General features: G+C 40.3%; 1 protein-coding gene across 2 annotated transcripts in view; it reads left to right on the top strand.

The window, feature by feature from the left end:
- The window catches only part of LOC140741839 (low-density lipoprotein receptor-related protein 2-like), a 73,664-nt gene extending 51,494 nt beyond the window's left edge, over window positions 1-22,170 (top strand). The window contains exons 26-43 of one of the 2 annotated variants that reach the window (XM_073072291.1): window positions 1,304-1,445; window positions 2,167-2,319; window positions 2,681-2,800; window positions 3,783-3,905; window positions 4,648-5,016; window positions 6,218-6,340; window positions 7,302-7,424; window positions 7,771-7,890; window positions 8,490-8,615; window positions 9,342-9,513; window positions 10,025-10,246; window positions 10,735-10,853; window positions 10,936-11,075; window positions 12,489-12,624; window positions 13,088-13,228; window positions 17,685-17,786; window positions 18,195-18,266; window positions 19,680-22,170. In XM_073072291.1, coding sequence (XP_072928392.1) covers window positions 1,304-1,445; window positions 2,167-2,319; window positions 2,681-2,800; window positions 3,783-3,905; window positions 4,648-5,016; window positions 6,218-6,340; window positions 7,302-7,424; window positions 7,771-7,890; window positions 8,490-8,615; window positions 9,342-9,513; window positions 10,025-10,246; window positions 10,735-10,853; window positions 10,936-11,075; window positions 12,489-12,624; window positions 13,088-13,228; window positions 17,685-17,786; window positions 18,195-18,266; window positions 19,680-19,786 — 2,610 coding nt within the window. In that variant the 3' untranslated portion in view covers window positions 19,787-22,170. The remainder of the gene's footprint in view (window positions 1-1,303; window positions 1,446-2,166; window positions 2,320-2,680; window positions 2,801-3,782; window positions 3,906-4,647; window positions 5,017-6,217; window positions 6,341-7,301; window positions 7,425-7,770; window positions 7,891-8,489; window positions 8,616-9,341; window positions 9,514-10,024; window positions 10,247-10,734; window positions 10,854-10,935; window positions 11,076-12,488; window positions 12,625-13,087; window positions 13,229-17,684; window positions 17,787-18,194; window positions 18,267-19,679) is intronic. The other variant, XM_073072301.1, reaches the window with a different exon arrangement.
- The last annotated feature ends 3,391 nt before the right edge of the window (window positions 22,171-25,561 follow it).

Raw genomic sequence — 25,561 nt, forward strand, 5'->3', positions numbered from 1 at the left:
GGGTGATGGTCTGATCTGATCCATGTATTTAATGTGTCACATGACTTCTCTACTAATCTCCTTGTGGTCTGAAATAGTCCAGTAACATTTCCATCACAAACGTATAGATTACCCATTGACTTGCTGTTAGGATTCTGTTCCATTCACCCAGGATCACTCCATCACCAGAATTTACTTCTAACAACCTACATCACTGTTTTACTTTTTACTGCCAATCTTTTACAGATAAATATAAACTATTTGTTATCTGGGCTATTTGCAGGAAGGGGAATCAGGGTTTCCAAATGGGAGCAATTGATTAGTGTATCTAGGCAACGGAAGGGAGGAGGTTGGATGATTAATAGCAGCAGCAGGAGACGCCATTCTTCAAAGTTTAAAGTAAAATTTATTATCAGGGTAGATACATGTCACCACATTTAAAACCCCTGAGATTCTGTTTCTGCTGGCATACTTAGCAAATCTATAGAAAGATAACTGTAAACATCAGGAATTGTTAACTGTAAACAAACTGTGCAAATGCAGATAGAAATCAATTGCAATGAATAATGAGTATGAAATAACAAGATAAAAGAGTCTTTAAATGAGTGTAGTTATCCCTTGTTTTGTTTCAAGAGCCTGATGGTTGAGGTGTAGCAACTGTTCTTGAACCTGGTGGTGTGAGTCCTGAGGCTCTTGTACCTTCTACCTGATGGCAGCAGCGAGGAAGGAGTATGGCCTGGGTGTGAGGTTCTTTGATAATGGATGCTGCTATTTTATGGCAACATTTCATGAGGATGTGCCCAATGGTTGGGAGGGTTTTACCTGTAGTGTACTGGGCTAAAACCACTACCTTTTGTAGGATTTTCCACTCAAAGGCATTGGTGTTCCCATACCAGGCCGTAATGCAACCATTCAGCACAGTTTCCACCACACATCTATAGATGTTTGCCAAAGCCTTCGATGACGTGCCAAATGTCTCCAGATCCTGAGGAAGTAGAGGTACTGTTGAGCTTTCTTTTCTGTCCAGGACAGGTCCTCTGAGACAGTGACGCCCAGGAATTTAAGGTTACTGCCCCTTCCCATCTCTGATCCTCCAATGATGACTGGCTCACGGACTTCTGGTTTCCCTCTTCCTCTCCATTCTTAAACTACAGTATTTAGTTGAAATTGATGCTGACTTTGATCAATTGTGGATCACTGCTACTATCATACAATTGCTTTGAATTGCTAACTACAATCAAAGGTTCAAACTACACATGGTGTGATTCTGTCACAGGAAATTGTGTTTGTATCTATTAACAGATTTGACCTGCTTTCATTTTAGGATAATGTATTCTGGATTGATGGGGCAAGCAAAGCACTTTATGGAACAAACAAATTTACAGGTTCAGATATAGTGCGTTTAGCTGCCAATCTTCATGAGCCTCGAGACCTCATTGCTTATCATGAGCTGACTCAACCATCAGGTAAACTTTGACAATGTTCCTGACTTGTAATTTGTCCTTAAAGGGAGCTAGGTAACATTGAAGTCAGTAGTTTTGTTCAACTTTCCCTTGTATTCATTCTCAGTTCCTCAGCCTAGTTATCCTGGGCTTGAAGTTTTCATTATTTTTGATCTGAGAATCAGGATAACACCCAATCTCGTGAACACCACCACCACCCAACTTGATTTGGTAGTTTTTCTGGCAATGAATGTGACCAAGCTTTCCAATGTATAAGGAATGCCATTTTTTTCTTATCTATATATAACTATCTGTATCTAACTTGACTACATTTAAATTCTAGTGATAATGTAAAATAATTTTTTATTTGGGCCCATCTCTGAAGATTTGAGAATATAAGATTATGTTCAGCTTTGATTGACAACTTGTGGATGGCCTCTTCATGTCTTTGGTTTATTTTATGTTCTGTAAACCTGTTACCAGTTCCTAGAGTTCTATTTTTAAATTGGTCAGGTATCAGTTCCTCTGCAGTTGTTGGCAATCTACTTGGCACAGATAATTAAGCTTCACACTTGCCAGCTAATCCAGCACTGAGAATAGGAAAAAGGTTCATTCAGTATTTATTCTTTCATTGGAATAGATCACTTGGTATACTAAATTCCATTTCTGTATGACTTTACTATGATCAGAGTCTGATTTCTTAGTTGAAACAATCTAATTGCAAGCTAGATTTGTTTATCCACAGGCAAAAACTGGTGTGAGAATCTGAAGACAAGAAGCTGTGAATACATGTGTCTCCCGGCTCCCCAGATGAACAGAAGCTCTCCCAAATATACCTGTGTGTGTCCATCTGGGATGAAACTGAATCAGGACGGACAGCACTGCAGGATGGACATATGTGAGTTGTAAAATCCATTAGGTTTTACCTAGAGTTTAACTGCTCAAGAGAGACTGATTTAATAGTGCAGGGATTTTTTTTATTTATTCCTGAATTGACTTGCTGCCAAACTTCTGATGTGGGAAGTGTTAATTTACAAAATTGCAATTAGGTTAAAACCAGGTCCTAACACACAGTCTAACAAAAAAACAGCTAGGTATTACATGAATGGAAAACAAAAGGCATTTGTTTAGTTATTTTAAAACTGAGTACATCCAATGTGGTAATTGACTTCCCCTGCAGAGGAAGCTATTTTGAGTCATTATCTAGAGGCTGATTGTAAACTGAATGCAACATGGTTTACTGTTTGTCTTTCCACTAGTTAAAACTTGTGGAGCATCTGAGTTTCTGTGCCTCAATAAACAATGTGTCCCTGATAAGTGGTTATGTGACGGCAAAGCTGACTGTGAAGACGGATCTGATGAAAGTGCAGATGTCTGCCGTAAGTACTGCTTCTGTGTTGGAACGGAATGGATGAGATACTCTTTGCCCAATGTATATTGCCATTCATTTAAATCTCCATAATCTGTAAAATTAGCAATTTAGTGGATTAGTAAAAAGAGATTAAGTAATCTGATTTTGGAGCTTGACTCCTAGGCTTATAGTATTGCTATGGAAACCCCCAAATAGTAACAAGAAGTAGTCATTTTAGGGTGGCCCTGTTATGAGCAACAACTTACGCCTTTGAAGACATTAATGGGGGGCAGGAATTAGAAGTCAAACTGTCCAAAGTAGTTGTACCAAACACTGTAACCTGTTGATTGCATGCACCACTAACTTGGGTGCCCGGTGCTTTTACAGTTTGGCACGTCAGAGTTCAATCCTGGTGTCCTCTGTAAGGAGTCTCTGAACATTCTCCATGTGGAATGGTTGGGTTTTCTCCAGGATCTCTGGTTTCCTCCAAAATTGTACTGGATAGTTTAGAATAGAACTTTATTGTAATCGCTCAAGATGAGATTGTGGTGCTGCTCCATTGCAGTATGACTTAATTAAAAATAAATAAATATTCCCATATTTACATGCAACAAGTGACTTCAATAGTCCATAGCATTCAAAGGCAACTGGCAAGCTGGGATGTAACATTATTCAGCTGCACAACAAACCTCGGGAAGAAGCTGTTTTACACTCCAACTGTCTTGGCTAAGATGTTTCTGTATCTCCACCAGATGGCAGGAGGTTGGTCACTATAAATGGTTCTATGATTAGGTTAGGGTTAAATTAGGGTTTTCAGGGGTTGTGGGGCAATGAGGCTCAAAGGGCCAGAAGGGCCTATTCTATGCTGATTCTCTAAATAGATAACTTGACCACTCCTGCTCCAGAACTCGTGATATTGAGTGCTCAAGGTCACAATTGCCTGCCGCTCTAGTTACTGACTTTTTAGCTGAAATGCAGATTCAGAATGACATATCAGTATTTTCCCCTAGATCAAAGAGCGTGCCTTAGCCATGAAATCAGCTGTGGACCTGGATCTTTGCAGTGCATTCCTGCTGCATGGCAATGTGATGGAGAGAAGGACTGCCATAATAATGGTGATGAGATTGATTGTGGTAGGTTAACTCATCTCCAGACTATTGAGAACAAACTTCAGATTGATATCCATGCCATTTCACAGGAGGCAAACTTGAGTTCATGCTGGGGAAAAGCTTTTGCAACATTAACACAAACTGAAGTGCTTACATGACTTTGACTTGGTAGCTGTAATATGCATCTTTATTAACAAATTGACCAGATAGCCAATTTGATGTTATTCATGCTTCCAGAAAGTTGTTCTACCTACTGGTCCTGTGATACGAATAAGTTTCTTCTCTAAAGTGTTTATTGATGCCACTTCATTCTAAACTTCAAGGTATTAAAGATTTTGGTGCCTTGGCTCTTCTAACCTGCACTTTATGTTCTCCATTCCGGCAAGTATCCTGGTGGATCTGAATTGTCTTAAATCACGTAATATCTGTGCAACTAATCTGGTATCTGTTTTGCCAAATGAGGTATTGTATTCAATGTAAAACAAATTCTTCGCTCAATCAGCTCTGAACCCATAAACCGCTTGAGCACCATTGTGAAGTCTAGTTACTACATGGTTCTCAATTCAAGTGTTATAAAGTGAATAAGTAGGTTTTTGTTTAAAATACAACAGATGGCTACATCGATTTATCATCAAAAGGACTGTGCTTAAATGCTTCCTGTCTAGCTAGTCAGCATCTTTGAATGTGTCTAATTGGCAAAGCTATATGGGAAAACTGTTATACTCACAATATCACCTGTTGTAAAATCCATTCCCCCCCCCCCCAGGTCAAATTACTTGTGATCCTTTGGAATTCACTTGCTCCAGTGGGAGGTGCATTGCCAAGATGTTTGCCTGCAACGGGATGGATGATTGTGGTGACGGAAGTGACGAAAAGAACTGTGCTCTATCTACCTGTGGTACTCATGAGTTTCAGTGCAATAACTCAGAATGCATACCTTTAAACTGGGTGTGTGATAACAGTGTAGATTGTACAGATAAATCCGATGAATCTTCAGACTACTGTGGGTACACTCTTCCTCCTTTGGCCTGCTCTCCTAATGACTTCCTGTGTGCCTCGGGCGAATGCATTCACACTCGTTGGTTCTGCGATGGTGATGCTGACTGCAAAGACGGAAGTGATGAAGCTAATTGCCGTAAGTTTATCTCCTTGTGTACACATTTTAATCTACAACAATTGACCCAAAGAAGAGTATCATAGGAGTTATGCAAATATTGGATGATTTTATTAGAGCAGGGCATTTCAGAGTCTACCTGGGATCAGGCAACTTTAGATTAAGTAATAAAATATTAATGAGCCGAGTCACCAAAGATCTCCTGGCGATTAATGGGCGCAATATAATGGAACTCCAAATGGTAGTTTGAGAGGAAACAGCATGGATAGATAACAAGGGTCTTCAATCTGAACAAGTGCAATGAAAATGCAAAAGGAGGAGTTATCTAGGATGTACAAAAACTGTGGATAATGGTAAATCAGAAGACTAGAAAGCTTTTGGGAACCAGCATCATGTCCAAAAAGTTCAAGTGACTACCAAATTTTGAGAGAGAATTTGCATGTGCTTTTGTTTTAAACAGCATTGGTTTCCGTCAATTTTTAAACGGAAAAAGGCTTTGAGGGTTAATGTGGGGCCTCAACAAAGCTGGTGAATATAAATGACTGGCCAGGTAATGATGAGGGGAATAAATTTTTGCTTGTCATCACTAGATGACATTGCATTAATCAAGATAGCAATGGGCTAATTTAAACAAAAATGGTGAACTTTAAAAAATCCTAATTACAAGGGATGATCCTGGAGAGACTCAGTGGTTGAGTTACTAAGGGTGAAGAAATTACCAGGACCTCATGTTGGAGTTATTTAAAGGGTGTGGAGATAGTGGACTCATTAGTTGAAAATTTTCATAAAATACTAAACTACCATGAGGGTAGTGGAAGATTAGAAAAAGACCAATATGAAGGCAGGGAACAGACTAGTTTTAATAGTATTATTGCCAAAATACCAATCAGGAAATGCTAATCATCTGGAAAATCTCCAAAATTAAACTTATCAACACAATTTACCTTTTGTTAAAACAGTATTTGATAAACTTGAGTTTGAGAATGTTTAACATGAGAAAACCACATGTCAGAGCAACACTTACATGTAAGAAAATATTCGGCACAGATACTACCTGAGCGTGTTGCTAGTTCCAGAAGCTCCCTGCTTCCACGTTCCTGCCTGATCAAAATACATGTACGTGGTTACCAAGTGTGCCACTGAGACTTTTGCAGACCTAGCTTTAAGATCTTGCAATTAATAAATAATGATTACGGTTATAAATCTTCATTCTACTTTTTAGCTCCTCGCACATGTAGGCCTGATCACTTCCAATGTAATGATGGCAGTTGTATTCCTGGGAAAAAGAGATGCAATCAGTTCAGAGACTGTAGTGATGGTGGTGATGAACTCAACTGTCAGGAAAGTAAGTGGGCATGCTTTTTTTGTTCAGTAATATAGGTTTAAAAAGTTGCTCCACTTTAAAAAAAAGTTGAAAAAATTAATCTGAAGCAAAGTGATAATGCGCACTTTCTGGGTACTATTCTGGATTTGGCAGGGATTTTTATAAATTGCCTAGATGCTATTTTGGCATTTTGCGTGAACAAAAATGTTAAATGCAAAATCTTCTTTGCAATGGTACTTTGATCTATTCTGAAAAAGTGCTGCTTGGAGAGCAACCACCTTTTGCTAACCAATTTCCCTTTGAAGCCATTCTGTTTGTATAGTGGCCCTTAAACAGCATTTATCCTGATCTGAAAGCTCAAACTTAATCAGTATGTCTGGACTACTAGGCCTGTGACCCTCTAATTTTAAGCCACTTGGGTTTTTTTTTGGTTTTAGAGTTTTGAGCTGCTGCTGATTATCTGCCTGGACTCTGCTGCTCAGTGTTGCTGAATTAGTGACATCACACACCCTCCCAAGGGGCTTATCTTTACTCTTCAGCACCCCACTGCCCCCCAGAACAGACATGGACACTCACTTCCTTGAAGAGATCTTCCCATGCGACTTAACCTTTGGGCACTTGAAGGATCTGTGGCCACTGCTTCACAAGTTAAGAAAGAGCAGACTTGTTCCTTGCCAATCTTCCCAGTCCCCCGATGATCCTGGAAGTCTACTCCCACTTCCGTACCCCATGTTGCAGCTGCAGTTGTTATAGGGAGTGCTGGTATGTTCCTTTCAGGACTGATTTCAGGGAATATCAGCTGCTGAGTTGCCAAGAATGCCAAATCTTTCCAACTTGACAATAAAATAGTACCGAAACCAATGCTAATGTGAAAAAATTTCCCCATGTTACTGACATCAACATTAATTCTTTTGATTTGCATCTGGGATGTTTTAAATGGCAAAAATTGATTGGAATAACATTGTCAAATACTTCTGCTTAGATTCAGAGTGCATGGGACAAACTGACTTCAAATGTCATAGTGGAGAATGCATAAACATCAGCCAAGTATGTGATACCAAGCAGGACTGTAAAGACTGGAGTGATGAAATTCTCAAAGAATGTAGTAAGTGACATTGCCTTAAACTATACTTTGAACATGCAAATTTGACTTTAAACTGTGCTAGAAATGCATAATGAAATAGTTTTCTGACTATTGCAACTGAGATGGGTGAACTAAAACTGTAATCCTGAAATGGTACCCATTATCATTGAAGTGACTCCACTTGCACTAAGTTTAGATTTCCTTTTCCAAAATAACATGCTAGTAATTGTTATGGAATTGCTTAAGTAAAATATCCAAATGAAATGCAGAAGCTTCCTTGTGAACTGTATAGGTTTCTGTTTCTTTGCTTGAGGATATTTATTGGGGTCATAACACTGAATGTTGGCATCAATGTGTTTCTCTGTAGATAAAAATGAATGTTTAAAGAACAATGGTGGCTGCTCCCACATATGCCATGATCTCGTCATTGGTTATGAATGCGAATGCCCTGCTGGTTATGATTTGATTGACAAGACTACCTGTGGAGGTAGGTTTCCTTGACCTGCCTGTTGCAAGAATAGTGCCAGAATTTTCAGAATCAAGTTTAACATGACTGGCATTGACATGAAATTTGTTATGTGGAGGCAGTACATTGCAATACATAACAGCTGAATTACAATAATAAGTGTAAGTATATTTTTAAAAATTAAATTCGTGTAAAAAGAAGGGGGAAAAATAGTGAGTTAGTTTTTATAGGTTCAATGTTCCTATCTGGCAGAGGGGAAGAAGCTGTTCCTGAATCATTGAAGAATCGGGCTCTTGTTTTACTGTCAAATCTAATTTTTCAGGCAATTGGGTGTTATTAACACCTCACACGTCAAGTTTTTGGATGCTAAATTTATTATTGTTTAGTAAACCTGTTGGGTTTTAAGAAAGTATGGAAGACCCCTGAGAGCTGAACAACCCATTCCGAGGGCTTTACTGTACTTGGAAACCCTTCAGAACTTGTATAACTTCGGGTATACCACTTTGGCTGCTATTCGTTTGGTGGTTACTGTAAAGAACATTGACTTAGCAGTACTGTTCTTGGTTGCCTTACTAAACCACAAATATGAGGAATCCTAGGAGTCTTTGATTTCTTTCCAGATGTTAATGAGTGCCGCAATCCTGGAGCTTGCAGTCAAATTTGCGTCAATACAGATGGAAGCTATATGTGTGAATGTCATGCAGGTTACCTTATGGATCCAGTTAATGGAGTTTGCAAGGCAATAGGCAAGTCTAAACTGCATGTGCTCCTTGTAATTTGTGCATTGGTAATTTGTTATAAGAATGCCTTTCTGGGGCATAAAAAAACCCAAATAGTATACCTCTGGTTCATTTCCGGGTGTAGGAATAGCTTAATGTGTTTGCAGTCATTTGAGTGGATCTGATTTGCAGACCTAAACTCCTTGCAACTAAGTACTTTTTTTTATTGATGAGGCTTTTCACTGAAGAACAGATTAATATCAAAGATTGTATTTTCTGGCTACTTTGGTTTTGGTAAATTCAGTCTTATTATACAAGTTAAAGAACTGGGATGTTCCCTCTTGTATCCTGTTATCATTCAATTGGTTGAACTTGAGCTGACATTCCAAATCTGGTTTATACTAATACCAAATTATTCAATAACATCTTGTCATTTACATTGGCACAAAGCTACCTGTAGGGCTTGACAATCTATTCAATTTCCTATTAATTACACAAACTTAAGTTCACCTAAATATGGGGGGGGAGGGAGATTTTGGATTGGGTATATTAATAAAAGTATAGAAAGTATGCTGTCAGAAATGAAACACCTTGGATTAAAATGGCAGGCTTGACATAATCTTATGGAAACTAGCCAATAAAATGCAAGGTTTCATAATTAATAAATTGTGTAGTTTAGCTTGTTTAAAAACAAATATTGAATGAACAGCATTTTATTGGAATTTGAGTTAAGAGTCCAACTTTGAAATTTAGGCACAGAGCCTTATTTGATCTTCACAAACCACCATGACATCAGGAAGCTGGGACTGCATCTCCGGGAGTACACCCAAGTTGCTGTGCAGCTGAGGAACGCTGTGGCGCTGGATGCTGATGTTGCAGAGGGGAGGCTCTTCTGGGCTGATATGGGGCAGCGGGCAATCTTCAGGTAATATGCCTTTTGCATTAAATGTAATCTATTAAAGTTCCAGTGATAGGATGTATTTGCTCACCATTCAGATGGCCACAAGTCATGATGCTCCTCAAATTATTAGTTACCCACTGTTCTCCAGGTTGAGATGGTTCCCAATATAAACAATGGAAGTAGCTTCTAACCATCCTGCTCCCTGACCCCCGATTGCATGAGCTATAGTTCTGTTTTACTTGCAGATAGCACAATATTTGCAGGGTGGAATTTATGGATGCATGAACCAGGAACTTGAGTAGTTTCAAGGTTGGTATTGAGTGATTCTGCTCTATATCAGCTGTTCATCTCCCTCCATAGATTTTGTCTGACCACTGAGTTCCTCCAACTTATGTGTTGTTCCAGTTTCTAGTATCCACGGTCTCCTCTGTCCCTATTATTTCACTATTACTGGTTTGCAAAGTCCAGTCCTTCTAGGAATAACTTGGTAGCAAATATTGACGATCTTACTAATTGTCTTGTATTTTTGTTGTAGCATGTCACTGAATGAAAAGGATGGTGCAGCTGGAACATCCATAATTAATGGCCTGCAAATCCCTGGAGGAATTGCAGTGGACTGGATCAATAAACTTCTTTACTGGACTGATCGTGGCAAGAAAACATTATCTGTGACTAATTTTGATGGAACAAAGGGGAAGATTCTTTTTGATACAGACTTGAGGGAACCAGCTTCAGTTGTGGTTGATCCACTGTCAGGGTACTTCTTGCTTTGGCTGTTTTGTAATTTACTTGCACTGATTTTTGAATTTGTCAAGTGTTTTCAAGCTTTCATAAATGCCGTTATCATCTTCAAAGTGTTTGGCAAGTCAAACTAATGGATGCCATTTTCCAACTAAATAGTGGTAGTGCACATTCAAATTAACTGAATCTCCTAGGTGGAACTAGGAAAGAGAAGATGAAAGTAACTTACTGTGGGATTCAGTAAATAACCTCTGCTCCTCTATGCAAAACATTAATACAAATAACAGACAGCACGAGAGCCAACATTGGCTCAATGTAATCGAGCATTTTATTTAGCACTTGTATTCTGGTGAGCCAGTCTATTTTGTGTTCCAAGACAAACCTCTGCTTGGCTAAAAATGGTTTTTGCACTAAGTAATTACAAATTATTGTGTATTGCAGTAGGAACTGCACTTACTGGATCTACTCAAAGACTTGTTTAAAATGTGATCCCTTTCCTTCAAGGTTCATTTACTGGTCTGACTGTGGCACTCCGGCAAAGATTGAGAAAGCAGGCATGAATGGTATTAATCGCCAACTTTTGCTTGGCACCAAAATTGAGAGGCCAAAAGGCATTGCACTTGGTAAGTAAGGTGGCCTTTTTTAATGATGCACTGACTGGTATTGGGCTTTGTTAACCTTGCCTTGAAACATGTTTTTCCACAGACCACATGAAAAGGCGCATATATTGGATTGATGCAAAGTTGCACACATTATCAAGTATGGATCTCAATGGACAGGACAGAAGAACAGTTTTATGGTCACAAGAATTCCTTCTACATCCTCGTGCTATAGCTCTATTTGAGGTAATGTTTTTCAAGATTTGTTTTCAAATGAAATTGTATAAGATGTAAGTGAGACCTAATCTGAGGTATTGTGTGTAGTTCTGGTCACTTACCTACAGGAAAGAAATCAATAAGAATGAAAGAGTAGAGAAAAAAAATTACAAGGTTATTGTTAGTACTTGAGGACCTAAGTTATAGGGAAAAGTTGAATAGGTTAGGACTTCATTCCCTGAATTGTAGGAGAGTGAGGAGAGATTTGATAGAAGTATACAAAATTATGAGGGGTATAGATAAGGGACCAGACCTCAATCCAACCGAGAATTTGTGGATCGACTTAAAGGGCTGTTCATTCACGATCCCCATGCAATCTGACAGAGCTTGAGCAGTTTTGTAAAGAAGGATGAGGAAAAATTGCAGTGTCCAGATGTCCAAAGCTGATAGAGACCTATCCACCACAGATTCAAGGGTGTAATTGCTGCCCAAGGTGCATCTACTAAAAACTGACTTGAAGGGGGTAAATACTTATGCAATCAATTATTTTGTGTTTTACATTTGTAATCAATTTAGATCACTTTGTAGAGATCTGTTTTCACTTTGACAAAAAAGGGTCTTTTTCTTTAGATCAGTGTCAATAAAAGCCAAATTAAATCCACTGTAATTCAATGTGGGAAACAATAAAAGATTATCATTTTCCAAGGGGGGTGAATGCTTTTTATAAGCACTGGGAATAAGTTGAGATCAAGCTTGCAACCAAAGTTACAATCCCAGGCTTCAAATGAAACCATAAAGTTTGGTCACTGAATTTCTGATTCCTCTACTTTGAAGAGCTGATTTAAAGAAACTCCAGCCCTAATGGGCACTGTATGAAAGGTTATGGCCATGGTCCATGTGTGGGCCGATGGGACTAGGCAGATTTGCAGCTTGGCACAGATTGTTTTGAATTCAGCACATAACAGACCCTTCCAGCCAGATGATCAGTACTGTCCAGTAGCCCACCTAATCACAGGACAATTTACAATGATCGATTAACCTATCAACAGTACATCTTTGGACTGTGGAAGGAAATTAGAATATCCAGAGGAAAGCCATGTGGTCATGGGAAAATGTACAAACTCCTTACAGACGGTGCTGGAATTGAACTCTGAACTCCACCCTGAGTTGTAATAGTGTCATCCTAACCCTTATGCTACTTCAGCACCCTAGATGGGCTGAAAGGCCTGTTTTTGTGCTGTAGTGTCTATGACTCTATGAATAGTTCACACTATTGTCCTGTGTGCCACATTGCTTTCTACAGTAACCATTTTTAAGGTACATTTTTAAGTGCTTGTGCGATGATACAAATTGATAAATGTCCATGCAGGGAGTTGTTAAACTTGGACTAAAGTCTCCCGTGGATTAATGGAGTGACATTTTCCCCAAAATATTCATTTCCAGGATCATGTTTATTGGGCTGATGAGGGGAAAGGAATTTATGGAGCCAATAAGTATACTGGAGATAATGTGAACCTTCTGGCCTCTAATGTTAACCCTGGGGACATCATAATCTATCATGAGCTGATACAGCCATCTGGTAAGCAATCTGTAGACTATTAAATGTGGTGTAACTTTCTTGGTTCCTGCTGATATTTAGCACACAATTTTCCTTAATGCAGGACTGTTGATATTATTCAGATTTGTGGGATAATTTAAGAATAGTTAACTTGCCAGATTTAGTTCATGTATTACAGCAGGCCTACCAGTTCAATTTTTTATAGAAAATTTTATTGCATGCAAAAATTTGAGTGAGTACTCTTCAAATTTTCTTGAATCTTCAAGCCTAATTTCAATAGAGAAACTACACAACTTAATTTCTTAAAGGCTGACAGTATTGACAAACTTTATCCTGTAAGCTTTTTATTTTGAATGATCACGTGCTGATTATCCCTATTGTCCCACAATCACGAAGCAAGTGGAGTGGAACCAGTGCACTGGTTAAAGCTGATTGCCGAAATTGATTGTTTCTGAAATGTTGACTTATTTGGTGCTTTTTCTAGGCAAAAGCTGGTGTGCAGAGTTTGGAAACTGTGAGCACATGTGCCTTCCTGCTCCTCAAATTAACAGTCAGTCACCAAAATATACCTGTGTGTGTCCGACTGGAATGGTGTTGAAGGATGATGAACAGCATTGTACTGAAGGTAACGTTTGGCTTCAGTTTATGATCTTATTTAGTGATACAGTCCGGAAGAGGCCCTTCCGACCCAATGACCCGCGCCACCCAGCAACCCACTTACTTAACCCTAGCCTGATGACAGGACAATCTACAATGACTAATTAACTTACTAGCCTGTAAGTCTTTGAACTGTAGGAGGAAACTGGAGCACCGAGAGGAACTCCATGTGGTCAGGGGGAGTGCGTACAAACTCCTTCCAGACAGCACTGGAAGTGAACTCTGACATCCTGAGTTGTAATAGCATTGCGCTAACCACTTCCCTACCACGGTGCCCTAATTGAGGTTGGCCTAACATGGAGTAAACATGATTCTCATAATTCACTGTGCTATCTATGTAGTTGAGAATCAGATTTTTAGATCCTGTCAATTTTTTTCTAAATCTTTGAGCTGCAGCAGAAAAACTTGATCTATAGTGAGATCATGTGCATTAATATTTCCTAAGCACATCTCACTTAGCGTGTGTCCCCTTGTTCAGTTCCACTCAGGTCTGCCTTGGTAGACATTGCACAGTCCTTCAAAATTCATCTTAGCTTTTCATGTTAGAAGTAAATGTTGATTTAAGTGTTGATGTTTATACTGTTGATTGGGGCATTTCTTGGGTGCTCACAGGTGTCGAGTGATCCTGCTATTTGCCAGAGAACTGTGCTCTCCTCCCTCACTTGAGAACTGAAAGTAAATGGGTGGGGAGGGGGAGCTACAATTTGTACCAGTAGCCTAAGACAGCTGACAACCAGCTTAGTGCAAGCTTACTGGGCATGGCTATGTACACTACTTGGTGTAAATTATCTCCCTCCTACCGCAAACCTAAATTAATCTATAGAACAGTTAATGGAGTTGAATTGTTATTTTTAAATTCTTGGTTGAAGGAAATATTGTTTTAAGTATTTACTCCTTAGTAATCAGGGAGGCACAGAAAGAATCTGTAATTAGCGATGAGTACCTTTGTTGCCTCAACGGAAGAACACGTGAACTTGCACAACAGAGTATCTGTGTGCACACCTACTGAGTTTTCCTGACCCTCCATGAACAGTCAAAGACTAGAAAAGGAAATACTGGAAAATGGAGGTCCATGTGTTCCTTGTAGTCCCACTCCGATCTCCATGTGTCCATGGGGTACTACACGTCCGTGATCGTGGGTCTTTGGTGGTTGGTTATCGCTCTTATCACATGTGAAGCTTCTATAACTCTCATTGTGTTCCTTATTAAAGTTCAAAGTAAAATTTATTATCAATTTATTATTTCACCACATTCAACACTGAGATTCTTTTTCCAGCGGGCATACTCAGCAAATCTATAGAATTGTAACTGGAAACAAGATCAATGAAAGATCAAGCGGAGCATAGAAGACAACAAACCGCAAATGCAAATATAGATAATTACCAATAAATAACAAGAGCATGAAATAACAAGATAAAGTGTCCTTAAAGTGTGATCATCGATCGTAGGACCATCTCAATAGAAGAGTGTAGTTACTCTCTTGTTCAACAGCCTGATGGTTAAGGGATAGTAACATTTCTTGAGCCTGCTGATGTGAGTCCGAAGGCACTTGTACATTCTAACAGTTGGCATCAGTGAGTAAAGAGCATGGCCTGGGTGGTGGGGATCTCTGATGATGGGTGCTGCTTTCCTACGACAGTGTTTCATGTAGATGTGCTCAACGGGAGGACTTTACCCATGATGTACTGGGCTGAATCCACTACCTGTTGTAGGATTTTCCACCCAAAGGCATTGGTGTTCCCATACCAGGCTGTAATGCAGCCAGTCAGCACACTCTCCACTACATATCTATACAAGATAGTCAAGGTTTTTGAAGTCTTGCCGAATCTCTGCAGACTCCTGAGGAAGTACAGGATCTGTTGTGCTTTTTTTTTCAATTACATTCATTTGATGGGTCTAGGACAGGTCTTCTGAGATGGAGACACATAGAAATTTAAAGTTACTGACCCTCTCCACCTCTGATCTTGATCCTCTGAGGACTTATAACCATATAACAATTACAGAACGAAAACAGGCCATCTTGGCCCTTCTAGTCCATACCGACGCTTACATTCACCTAGTCACACTGACCCGCACTCAGCCCATAACCCTCCATTCCTTTCCTGTCCATATACCTATCCAATTTTACTTTAAATGACAATATCGAACCTGCCTCTACCACATCTACTGGAAGCTCATTCCACACAGCTACCACTCTTTCAGTAAAGAAATTCCCCTTCGTGTTACCCTTAAACTTTTGCCCCATAACTCTCAAATCATGCCCTCTTGTTTGAATCTCCCCTACTCTCAATGGAAAAAGCCTATCCACATCAACTCGATCTATCCCCCTCATTATCTTAAATACCTCTATCAAGTCCCCCCTCAACCTTCTACGCTCCAAAGAATAAAGACCTAACTTGTTCAGCCTTTCCCTGTAACTTAGGTGTTGAAACCCAGGTAACATTCTAGTAAATTTTCTCTGTACTCTCTCTATTTTGTTGACATCTTTTCTATAATTCGGTGACCAGAACCGTACACAATACTCCAAATTTGGCCTTACCAATGCCTTGTACAATTTTAACATTACATCCCAACTCCTATACTCAATGCTCTGATTCATAAAGGCCAGCATACCAAAAGCTTTCTTCACCACCCTATCCACATGAGATTCCACCTTCAGGGAACTATGCACCATTATTCCCAGATCACTCTGTTCTACTGCATTCTTCAATGCCCTAACCATTTACCATGTATGTCCTATTTGGATTATTCCTACCAAAATGTAGCACCTCACACTTATCAGCATTAAACTCCATCTGCCATCTTTCAGCCCACTCTTCTAACTGGCCTAAATCTCTCTGCAAGCTTTGAAAACCTACTTCATTATCCACAATGCCACCTACCTTAGTATCATCTACATACTTACTAATCCAATTTACCACCCCATCATCCAGATCATTAATGTATATGACAAACAACATTGGACCCAATACAGATCCCTGAGGCACACCACTAGTCACTGGCCTCCAACCTGACAAACGGTTATCCACCACTACTCTCTGGCATCTCCCATCTAGCCACTGTTGAATCCATTTTACTACTTCAATATTAATACCTAACGATTGAACCTTCCTAACTAACCTTCCGTGTGGAACCTTGTCAAAGGTCTTACTGAAGTCTATATAGACAACATCCACTGCTTTACCCCAGTAAACTTTCTTCATAACCTCTTCAAAAAAAAATTCAATAAGATTTGTCAAACATGACCTTCCACGCACAAATCCATGCTGAGTATTCCTAATCAGACCCTGTCTATCCAGATAATTATACGTACCATCTCTAAGAATAACTTCCATTAATTTACCCACCACTGACGTCAAGGTGCCGAAGCAGTTTTGAGGGCTTCATTGCCTCATTAGACAGTTTGGCTCCACACATCACGTACAGGGGGTTTGGAGCGTGTGAGTCACTGGTCGCATTAAAGCCATATTTTACGTACGACTCATCAGATTTTCTATTGAAGGAAGCTTTTTTTCCGCAGTCTTGGCCTCAGCTGCCTCTGCGTTATTATTATCATCATCGTTAGGCCTTTTATGTCCCCTACCACCTCTTCCAAAGAAACTCTCAAGCGACGTTTGTTTTTTACTCATCGAGTAGTTGTAGGTTAATGACCGACTGATGACCTGGCGTAAGTAATGACCTCGCATGCGTTCAAGTTCAACAGTGGGCGTGACAGGGAATGAGGAAAGGTGCAGCTGACTCATATTGTTTCATACCGCCAAATCATTTTGTTTTCTTGCGGCCCTGTAGCACATGCCTTGCAGCCCGGTGGTTGGGGACCACTGACTTAACCTTCCTGGGTCACCTTCTTAATTGGCTCTGCTGTAGGGCAACAACCAGCATTGCTCGATGGTCTCTCCCCTCAGTCCCATGCCTTTGTTCTTTTCAACTCTGACTCGCTCAAACCAGTTAAACTAGGTGACCTAGACACTCAGTCTAACCAGATTACAGACTGCTTCTCCTGCAAACCTCTCACTTTACATAATAAATAGCTACTCATCTGAGAGGGTATCAGGTTTGGCAGGTAATTAGCTGAAATTCCTCAGGTCCAAATTTACTCTGATTAGATTAACTGATCAAAGATTTCACCAAGTGGGGGTAGGGGGCTGCAAGGGTAGTCTCACAAAATGGCCAGCTTCATCTCCTTCAAGCACATGGCTAGAACGAGGACAATTGGTTTGTCTACTTCCACTGTCCTTGGTTCATTCAGATTCACTGATTTGTAGACTGTAGTTCATTCTGGCCAACACAACGTTTGAGTTTTGCTACTGTAGGCTATTAATCTAAAGACTAGTGAAGTGCAAAGAGGATGACAAACATTTTTTAAACCCATCCACTGGTCGCTAACATGAATATTAGTATATAACTATCCTGTTCCTTTACAGTAAATGAACGTACAACTCCAACAAAGAGGTCTGCAGTTGTGGCTTCAGAAGTGTTTGTCAGGTCACACACCAACTTGTCAACAATTCTGGCTAATCCCAAAGGTAATGCAGTAACAAGCAGAAATTTTTCAATCCTTTTAAACCAATCTTTATCCCGTGCCTTAGTTTCATTTATACTGGGCTTTCGACCTCAACCCTAGAATACCAGTTGGGTATATTTATAACAATGATTGGTAATATTCAAACTCTGCCACATTCTATGTGTAAAGTAAGATATTGTACAAACTCTTTATTTGCCTCGTTGTTTGGAACTCCAGTTTAATCTAGTCGATGAGTCCGTGATCTTGCTACTACAGCTTGCTTTCAAATTCAGAACTGTTTTGTGCTACCATATGAATAGAATTGATAGAAGCAATTTATTGGGTTTTTTTAAGTAAAATATGCTACTAACTTTACTGTGTCTGGGTTTCTTGTATACGGAATGATGAAACGTTTGCTTTTGATTTTTAGATGCAAGTTTGAATACTTCACTTGGAAAGTCACGCAAAGAATCAACAGTACTTTGGGCCATCTTTACCATTTGTAAGCCTTTCTCCTTTATTTGAAGACTCTATCTGTGTAAAGCCCATTTACTAATAGAACAGCACAGCCCAGGAACAGGCCCTTTGGCTCACAACGTTGTGCCAAACCAGCTTAAAAAGCATATCAAAAGTGCCCAGACTCTAATCCCTCCCATCTGTACAATGTCCATATCCCCCCATCTTCCTTACATCCATGTGTCTATCTAAACTTCTCTTAAAAGCCTATGATGTACTTGCCTACCACCATACCAGGCAGTGCATTCCAGGCATCCACACTCTGAGTTGTTACTTAAAAACAATATATCCCTTGAATCCCCTTTGAACCTACCCCCTCTCACCGTCAATGCATGCCCTCTGGTATTAGATATTTCAACCCTGGGAAACAGATGCTCACTGCCTACTCTACCTATGCCTCTCATAATCTTATAAACCTCTATCATCTCCAATATGGATGGATGATTCTCAAGTTGGTTACCAGCAACTAGATGTTGGCTTCTAACACATCATCATTGGCATCTTCCGCCATCTCCAAAGGGATCCTACCACTAAAGACATCTTTACCTCCACCCCACCCCCACCTCTTCTTTCCACAGGGATCTCTCCCTCTCTGATTCCCTTGCCCATTCACCTTCTCCCTCACCTCCATTCAGGGCCCCAAACAGTCCTTCCAGGTGAGGCAATGCTTCGCCTGGGAATCTGCTTGGGTAGTCTATTGTGTCCAGTATTCCTGAAGCAGCATCCTCTACATCGGTGAGACCCGCCGTAAATTGGGGGACCACTTCATCGAGCTCTTCCACACACCATCTGCCACAAGACTTTCCAGTGGCCAACCATTTTAATTCCAATTTCCATCCCCATTCTGATGTGTTGATCCATGGTCTCCTCTTGTGCTAGGATGAAGCCACCCTCAGGGTGCAGGAGCAACACCTTGTATTCTGTCTGGATACCCCCCCCCCCCACCAACCTGATGGCATGAATATCGATTTCTCCTTTTGGTGAACAATTCCTGCCCCCTCCCCTATTCCCCACTCTGACCTTTCACTTCTTCTCACCTGCTTATTACCCCGGGTCCCCTCCTCCATCCCTTTTCTCCTACTGTCCACTCTCCTCTCATCAAATTGTTTCTTCTCTAGCCCTTGACCCTCCCAATGCACCTGACTTTACCTATCACCTTCCCGCTAGCCTCTTCCTCCCCCCCCCCCCCCCATCCCCACCTGTTTTATTCCGGCATCTTACCCCTTTCTTCGTCCTGAAGAGGGTTTCGGCCCAAAACGTCAAGTATTTACTTTTTTTTATATATAAATTCTGTGTGAGTCACTGAGTTCCTCCTGTATTTTGTGCATTGCTTTAGATATTAGTTTTTGTGACAAATGTGAATATTCCATTCAAATCTTTCTGTCCATCTTTTTTTCAGCGCTTTTGATCATTGCTGGTGTATTAGGTTACCTTGCTTGGCAGATATGGACGAAGAAGAACATGAAGTACACCCATTTTGAGAATCCAGCCTTTCAAAGTAATTAACCTGTACAGAGCAAAGAATAAAGCTGAATTTGCCCAACTGGAATGATATCGTATAAATGCTATGTGTGTGGCATGGAATGTCTCTGAAAGAGGGTGCATTGTGTATCCTGTTCTCAGCAGATCTTTTCTCTGGCTAATTTGCCGAAGGATTGAATCCAATTTGCTTAATGATTAACACTTGGAGATCCTGTGAACCCTGATACAGTCTACATATGGACACAGTATGACTTCTGGCCAGCCTGCAATTTCTTGCAGCTACATAGCTTGGCCCAACTCCAGAATTTTTTTCACATGGGCTTCTTCACTTTCTATCGGGAGGCTTGAACAGAGCACCAAAGGTTTGGGGGAACTAAAATTAGGATGTTGAGTTAATGGTTACTATATTGGGAATTTTTTTTATCGGCAAGATTGAGATCACTAGATGCTAATTAAAAAGCTACTTCATAAAATTCACTCGGGATAAAGTGTAAAAAGTCCCTTAAGATTCCATGGGATAACTGACAGCTGAACCTTGGTTGTCAATATCATAGCACGTTCAGATGGTAAAATCGGATTATTTATTCACAATCCCTAAGATAGGGAATGCCCAAGGTTTGCAAATAGGTAATGAGCACAACTCTGCATTTCCTTGTGAAAGTACTTGGGCAATGGTTTAATCATAGCAACAAGCCTCTGAGGCACAGCCATTGAATGTTGCTGAAATATGGATCTCGGACTTCAGGCAAATAAAAAGTGGGTAAGTCACAAAGAGACTTGATGAAACATGGCTTTAAGAGTATTGATGACTCTTCTACATTTCATAAAAATTGTAAACTATCATGGATATGTGGAATGACATAAAATAAACTTGTCATGGCTGGACTAGAAAAGTTAGGTTCCTCTCTTTCAAGCACAATGTTGCAAGAGATTTCAGTGTGTAAAAGTGTGAAGGGAATAGATAAGAGGACAATCTTATCATTTGATAGTTAGGAATTAAGACAATGAAAGTTGATTGGCTGAGGTCCAGAATGCTGTGCCAATGATATTGGAAGCAGACTTAATTGTAATGTTCAAAAGGCAGCTGTTTATACATTAGAGAATTTGCTGGGCTATTGAGGGGGCAGGAATGGATTTGGCTGGATGACTTGGAGCTGGTGTGGTTGCAGCCTGAATGACCTCTATGCTGTAACTTGTTGCTTTTGCACCAAGTTTGAGAGTTTTGCCCTCTGGTTCCTATTCAGATATAATGCCAGCAAGCCCTGATGTATCTTTTTCTCTCTTGCCCAGCTCAGGCTTCCCAAACACCTCCAACACTAACTTTCTCAAGCCAGCCCACAGGTATGGAACACTAAATGGTCTGACTTCAATTTTAAACCCACTGGTGCTGTACGTGATCTGATTCAACAGACTTTTGAATGTTCTGAAGCAAATCATGTGGCCCAGGTTTATAGCAGGGGGGAGTAACAGGGGGATCTTGGGCTAAGAGTACATAAAACCTTCTAAGTTGCTTGCATGTTGATGGATGTATTGTCTGCTGGTTTTCATGAGTAGGTCTCACTTGGAGTATAGGAGCATAATCCTTCATTAAAGGAAGGATGTGAAAACTTGGTGCAGAGATGATTTAGCAGGATGCGGCGTGGATTTGGAGAACATATTGTATAAGGAAAGGTTGAGTAAGCTAGAGCTTTTCTCTTTGGCACAACAGAGGATGAAAGGAAACTTGAAGTGTATAAGACTGAGAGGCATAGATGGTGTACAACCAGCACCACTGTTCCTCCTAAGCTGCACAACCATGCAGTAACTGAAATGCCCCCACACACATAGACTTTGTGGCTGTGCAGCTGGAATTTTCTTTTATATAATGTCAATCTGAAATCTGTTAATATAATTGTGAAATGCCCTGTTATTATTAATGAATTCTATATATTTTCAGAATAATAAATGTACCACATCCTTTTAGAACTTCATTGTATTTGTATTGTCAGTGTTTCAAGTTGCAACATGTTACAAATTGTAACAGTAGACACAGAATGGAAGTCAGTAGCTCATTATTATAAACTGCTGGTCTGCTGAGCACTGACACCATCTAGTCAATGCAAGAATTTGAAGATTTGTTGATTCTTGTTGACATCATTGGAACCTTTCAATCTTCTAGTGCTGACTGCAAATGTGGATTCAGTCTTATGAATTCAGTTAAATGTAAGTCCACAAACAGATTCGAAGTGAAATATTTGAATGATTTCATGAGGATTAAGACATGTCTTTCATCTGAATGCGAAATTAATCTGGACAGTGTCTGATAGATTTGTAATGAAGACAGATGAGGAAAAGTTTATAAAATATGAAGTATTTTCTGTTGTACTTTATTTCATTATACCTTTCAATTAATAAATGAAATTAAAAAATGAGTTTTCATTCTAAGCATTCATAGTATGTGTATTATAATAAAAATTACATTTAAAGACGGCACAGTTTTCAGGCTGTGTAAGAATTTCCTGTTCAGAGCAATGTTTGGTCCACACAGTTGTTTTTTTTTTAAATGGAGGTAATGTTGGCCAGCACCCTTTTCCCGAGGTAGCAGTGCCCAGGGTCACATGACATGACAAGTTGAGTGGAAGAAAGTTTTTAGTGGGAGGGTGGGAATGTGAAAGTTTTTAGTGGGGGGGGGGAATGTGAAAGTTGTTAGTTGGGGGGGAATGTGAGAGGAAGGGTTTTTACAGAATGGTGGGTGCCTGGTAAACACTGCTGCAAATGATGGAAGACTGATACAATAGAGATATTTAAAACAATCTAAGAACAATGGAGGGTTATAGGCTGTGCAGGAGGGAAGGTTTAGAGCAATTTTGGAGTAAATTCATGTAGGTAAGCAGAACATTATGGGCTAAAGGGCCCCTTCTGTGCTCTACTGCTCCCCATTTTAAAAACAAAGCAACTTCTACATACATTTAGTATCTGTACACTTCCATTCAATTTAAATTGTAGTCCTCTAAAGTGTTTTAAATAGCGTGAAATAAAAAGTGTTCATAATGTTGATAACTCCCTTTGACAGCAATGAGCCAGAGGGTACCAGGGGCTGGATTTAGCTGCCTGAGGTAGCATTGCCACACTGATGCCTCAAGTTTGGAGATAACATACAAAGCAGGCCTCTAGTGTGACCATCCTGTAGATGTGGCCACAATGTTAGTGTAAGACCTTATGTCAGTTATGGGTTGTTTTGAACTGAAATATACTCAGTGGCCACTTTAGACTTCAAAGAAAGTGAAATATAAATATTCTATGGACCCCTCCCACCCCACCCCATAGCAACAAGTGCTGGGAAAAAGATCGAAGGCAGGTTTTGAAAAGGTACGAAAATAACTGGGTTATTATCTTGGTTGACTTCAACTTCCCTAATATTGATTAGCATCTCCTTAGTAAAAAACAAAAGTCTTGGATGGGGCAGGTTTTGTTAGGGTGGATCAGGAATCCTTCCTGTAAACATGTGGACAGGCTGGTTAGAAGAGAGGTCACACTGGATCTGGTACTAAGCAGTGGATGTGATCAGGTGACAGATCTCTTAGTGGTGAGCATTTCAGAGACAGTGACCACAACCCTTTGACCTTTACATAGCTGTTGACAAGGTTAAGAGCAAACAGTATGGGGAAGTATTTAATTGGGAGAGGGTGAATTATGATGATAGACAGGAATGTGGGAGCATAAACTGGGACAGATTTACTCGGGGAAATGCACAATGGAAATGTTGAGGTTGTTTAGGCAGCAAGTTATCCAGAACTTGAGGCAGGGAAAAGATGGTGGGATGAAGGAACGATGGTTGACAAGAGAAATGGAACATCCAGTGAAGAGAAAGGAAGAAGCATACTAAAGAATGTAGCAAATAGAATTCCTTTGTTCAAGGAAGTTAATGGGGTATGTTATGCCTGTGCCCCAACTCTGAGGGGCCGAAGGGTACAAAGTAGCCCCCTCTTTGAGAATCGCAAGATCGCTATTAATTCAGGTCAGGAGACCCAGGAAATGAGAGAAAGACACGCAGAATCTACAAGGGGTTTGGAATGTCCTGGCCCCTCAGCGATACAAAGCCATGGGAAACGGCCATTGTCCCTTGGAGACGGAATTGTGTATTGAACACTGTGCTATTCATCGAAGCCCTCAAGGAATGAGCCACGTGGGCTGGTTGAGAGATTGCATCATTCCAACCTGATTGACATCTGAAACCCTGTGAGTAAGGATAAAAGAGGGTCTGGGAAACAACCCCTTTAGACGCACCAGGAGAAACGCTAGAACTCCCGTGACGGCGTTTAATAGCGACAGCCGGTGGAAGGCCCATGTGTGTCCTTTCCCGTTGCCTGGGATTGAGGCCTTACCACGGAAGACGGCTTAGCTAAAGAAGAGATCACCACCGATGACATTTCGAAGGATCGACATCATAAAAAGGAAAATGGGCAAGTTCTAAAAAAAATCGTCTCTCTCTCCAACCAAAAGCTGCAGCCTGAATGAACTTGAGTGACTTTTATATTTCCATCGGACAATACATTATCCCCTAGACAACGATAGAGCTATTTCTTATTGATTATTATTATACCCGCGCTTTTAGATTTAGTATTGACAATGTATATTATCTGTATGTTTGCATTGATATTATTTTTGTGTATTTTTATCAATAAATACTGTTAAAAATAGTACCATCAGACTTCAACGGACCTCTCTATCTTTGCTGGTAAGTGACCCAGTTACGGGGTACGTAACAGGTAATTCTGGGAATCGTAGACCTGTAAGTATTTCATAAGTGGTGGAAAACTATTGAAGAGACCGGATTTACAAGCATTTTGAGAAGCATAGTCTGACGAGGGATAGTCAGAATAGTTTTGTTAGCAGCAGCTTGTGTCTCATGAGCCTGATTGAATTCTTTGAGCAAGTGACGAAAGAAATCGAAGGTAGCACAGTAGATGTGGTGTATATAGATATTAGCAAGGTGTTTAACAATCTACCCTGTGATAGTGTCATTCAGAAAGGTAAGAGGCAAGGAATCCAGGGAAACTTCACTGCATGGATTGAGAAGTGGCTTGCCCACAGAAGGCAGAGGGTGGTGGTAGATAACTCATTACTACCTGGAGATGATGACGCGTGATGTTCTGCAGGATGTCGTTCTGGGAGCCCTCTGATTTTTAGAAATGATTCAGATGAAGTGGAAGGGCAAGTTAGTAAGTTTTCAGATGTTGCAAAGGTTGGTGGTGTTGTGGATAGTGTAGAAGGTAGGTTGCAGTGGATCATTGACAAGATACAAATTCGGGCTGAGAAGTGACAGATGGAGTTCAATCTGGAAAAGTGAGAACTGATGGATGTTAGAAGCTCCAACTTGAAGACAGCATACAGGATTAATTGCAGGATTCTTAGGAGTGAGGAGGAACACAGGATTCTTTGGGGACTAATCCACAGATCCAAAGTTGCTAGGATGGTTAAAAAGGTATATACAGTCGGCCCTCCTTATCTGCGAGGGATTGGTTCCGGGACCCCTCGCGGATACCAAAATTTGCAGATGCTCAAGTCCCTTATTCAACCTGTCTCAATACGGTGGATCTTAGGACCCAGCAGAACCCCAGACCTTATTTAACCTGTCTCAGTGTGGTGGATATTAGGACCCGGCAGTACAGCTCTGAATCCTCAGTGTTTCTGTTCACGAAAATAATCACGATCACAATTGAAAATAAAATGGAAATAATAAAGCGATCAGAAAGAGGTGAAATGCCATCGGTCGTTGGAAAAGTGTTAGGCTACATCGGTCAAAGATCAGAACAATTT

This window comes from Hemitrygon akajei, chromosome 2, assembly GCF_048418815.1.
Source record: "Hemitrygon akajei chromosome 2, sHemAka1.3, whole genome shotgun sequence".
Lineage (NCBI taxonomy): Eukaryota > Metazoa > Chordata > Chondrichthyes > Myliobatiformes > Dasyatidae > Hemitrygon > Hemitrygon akajei.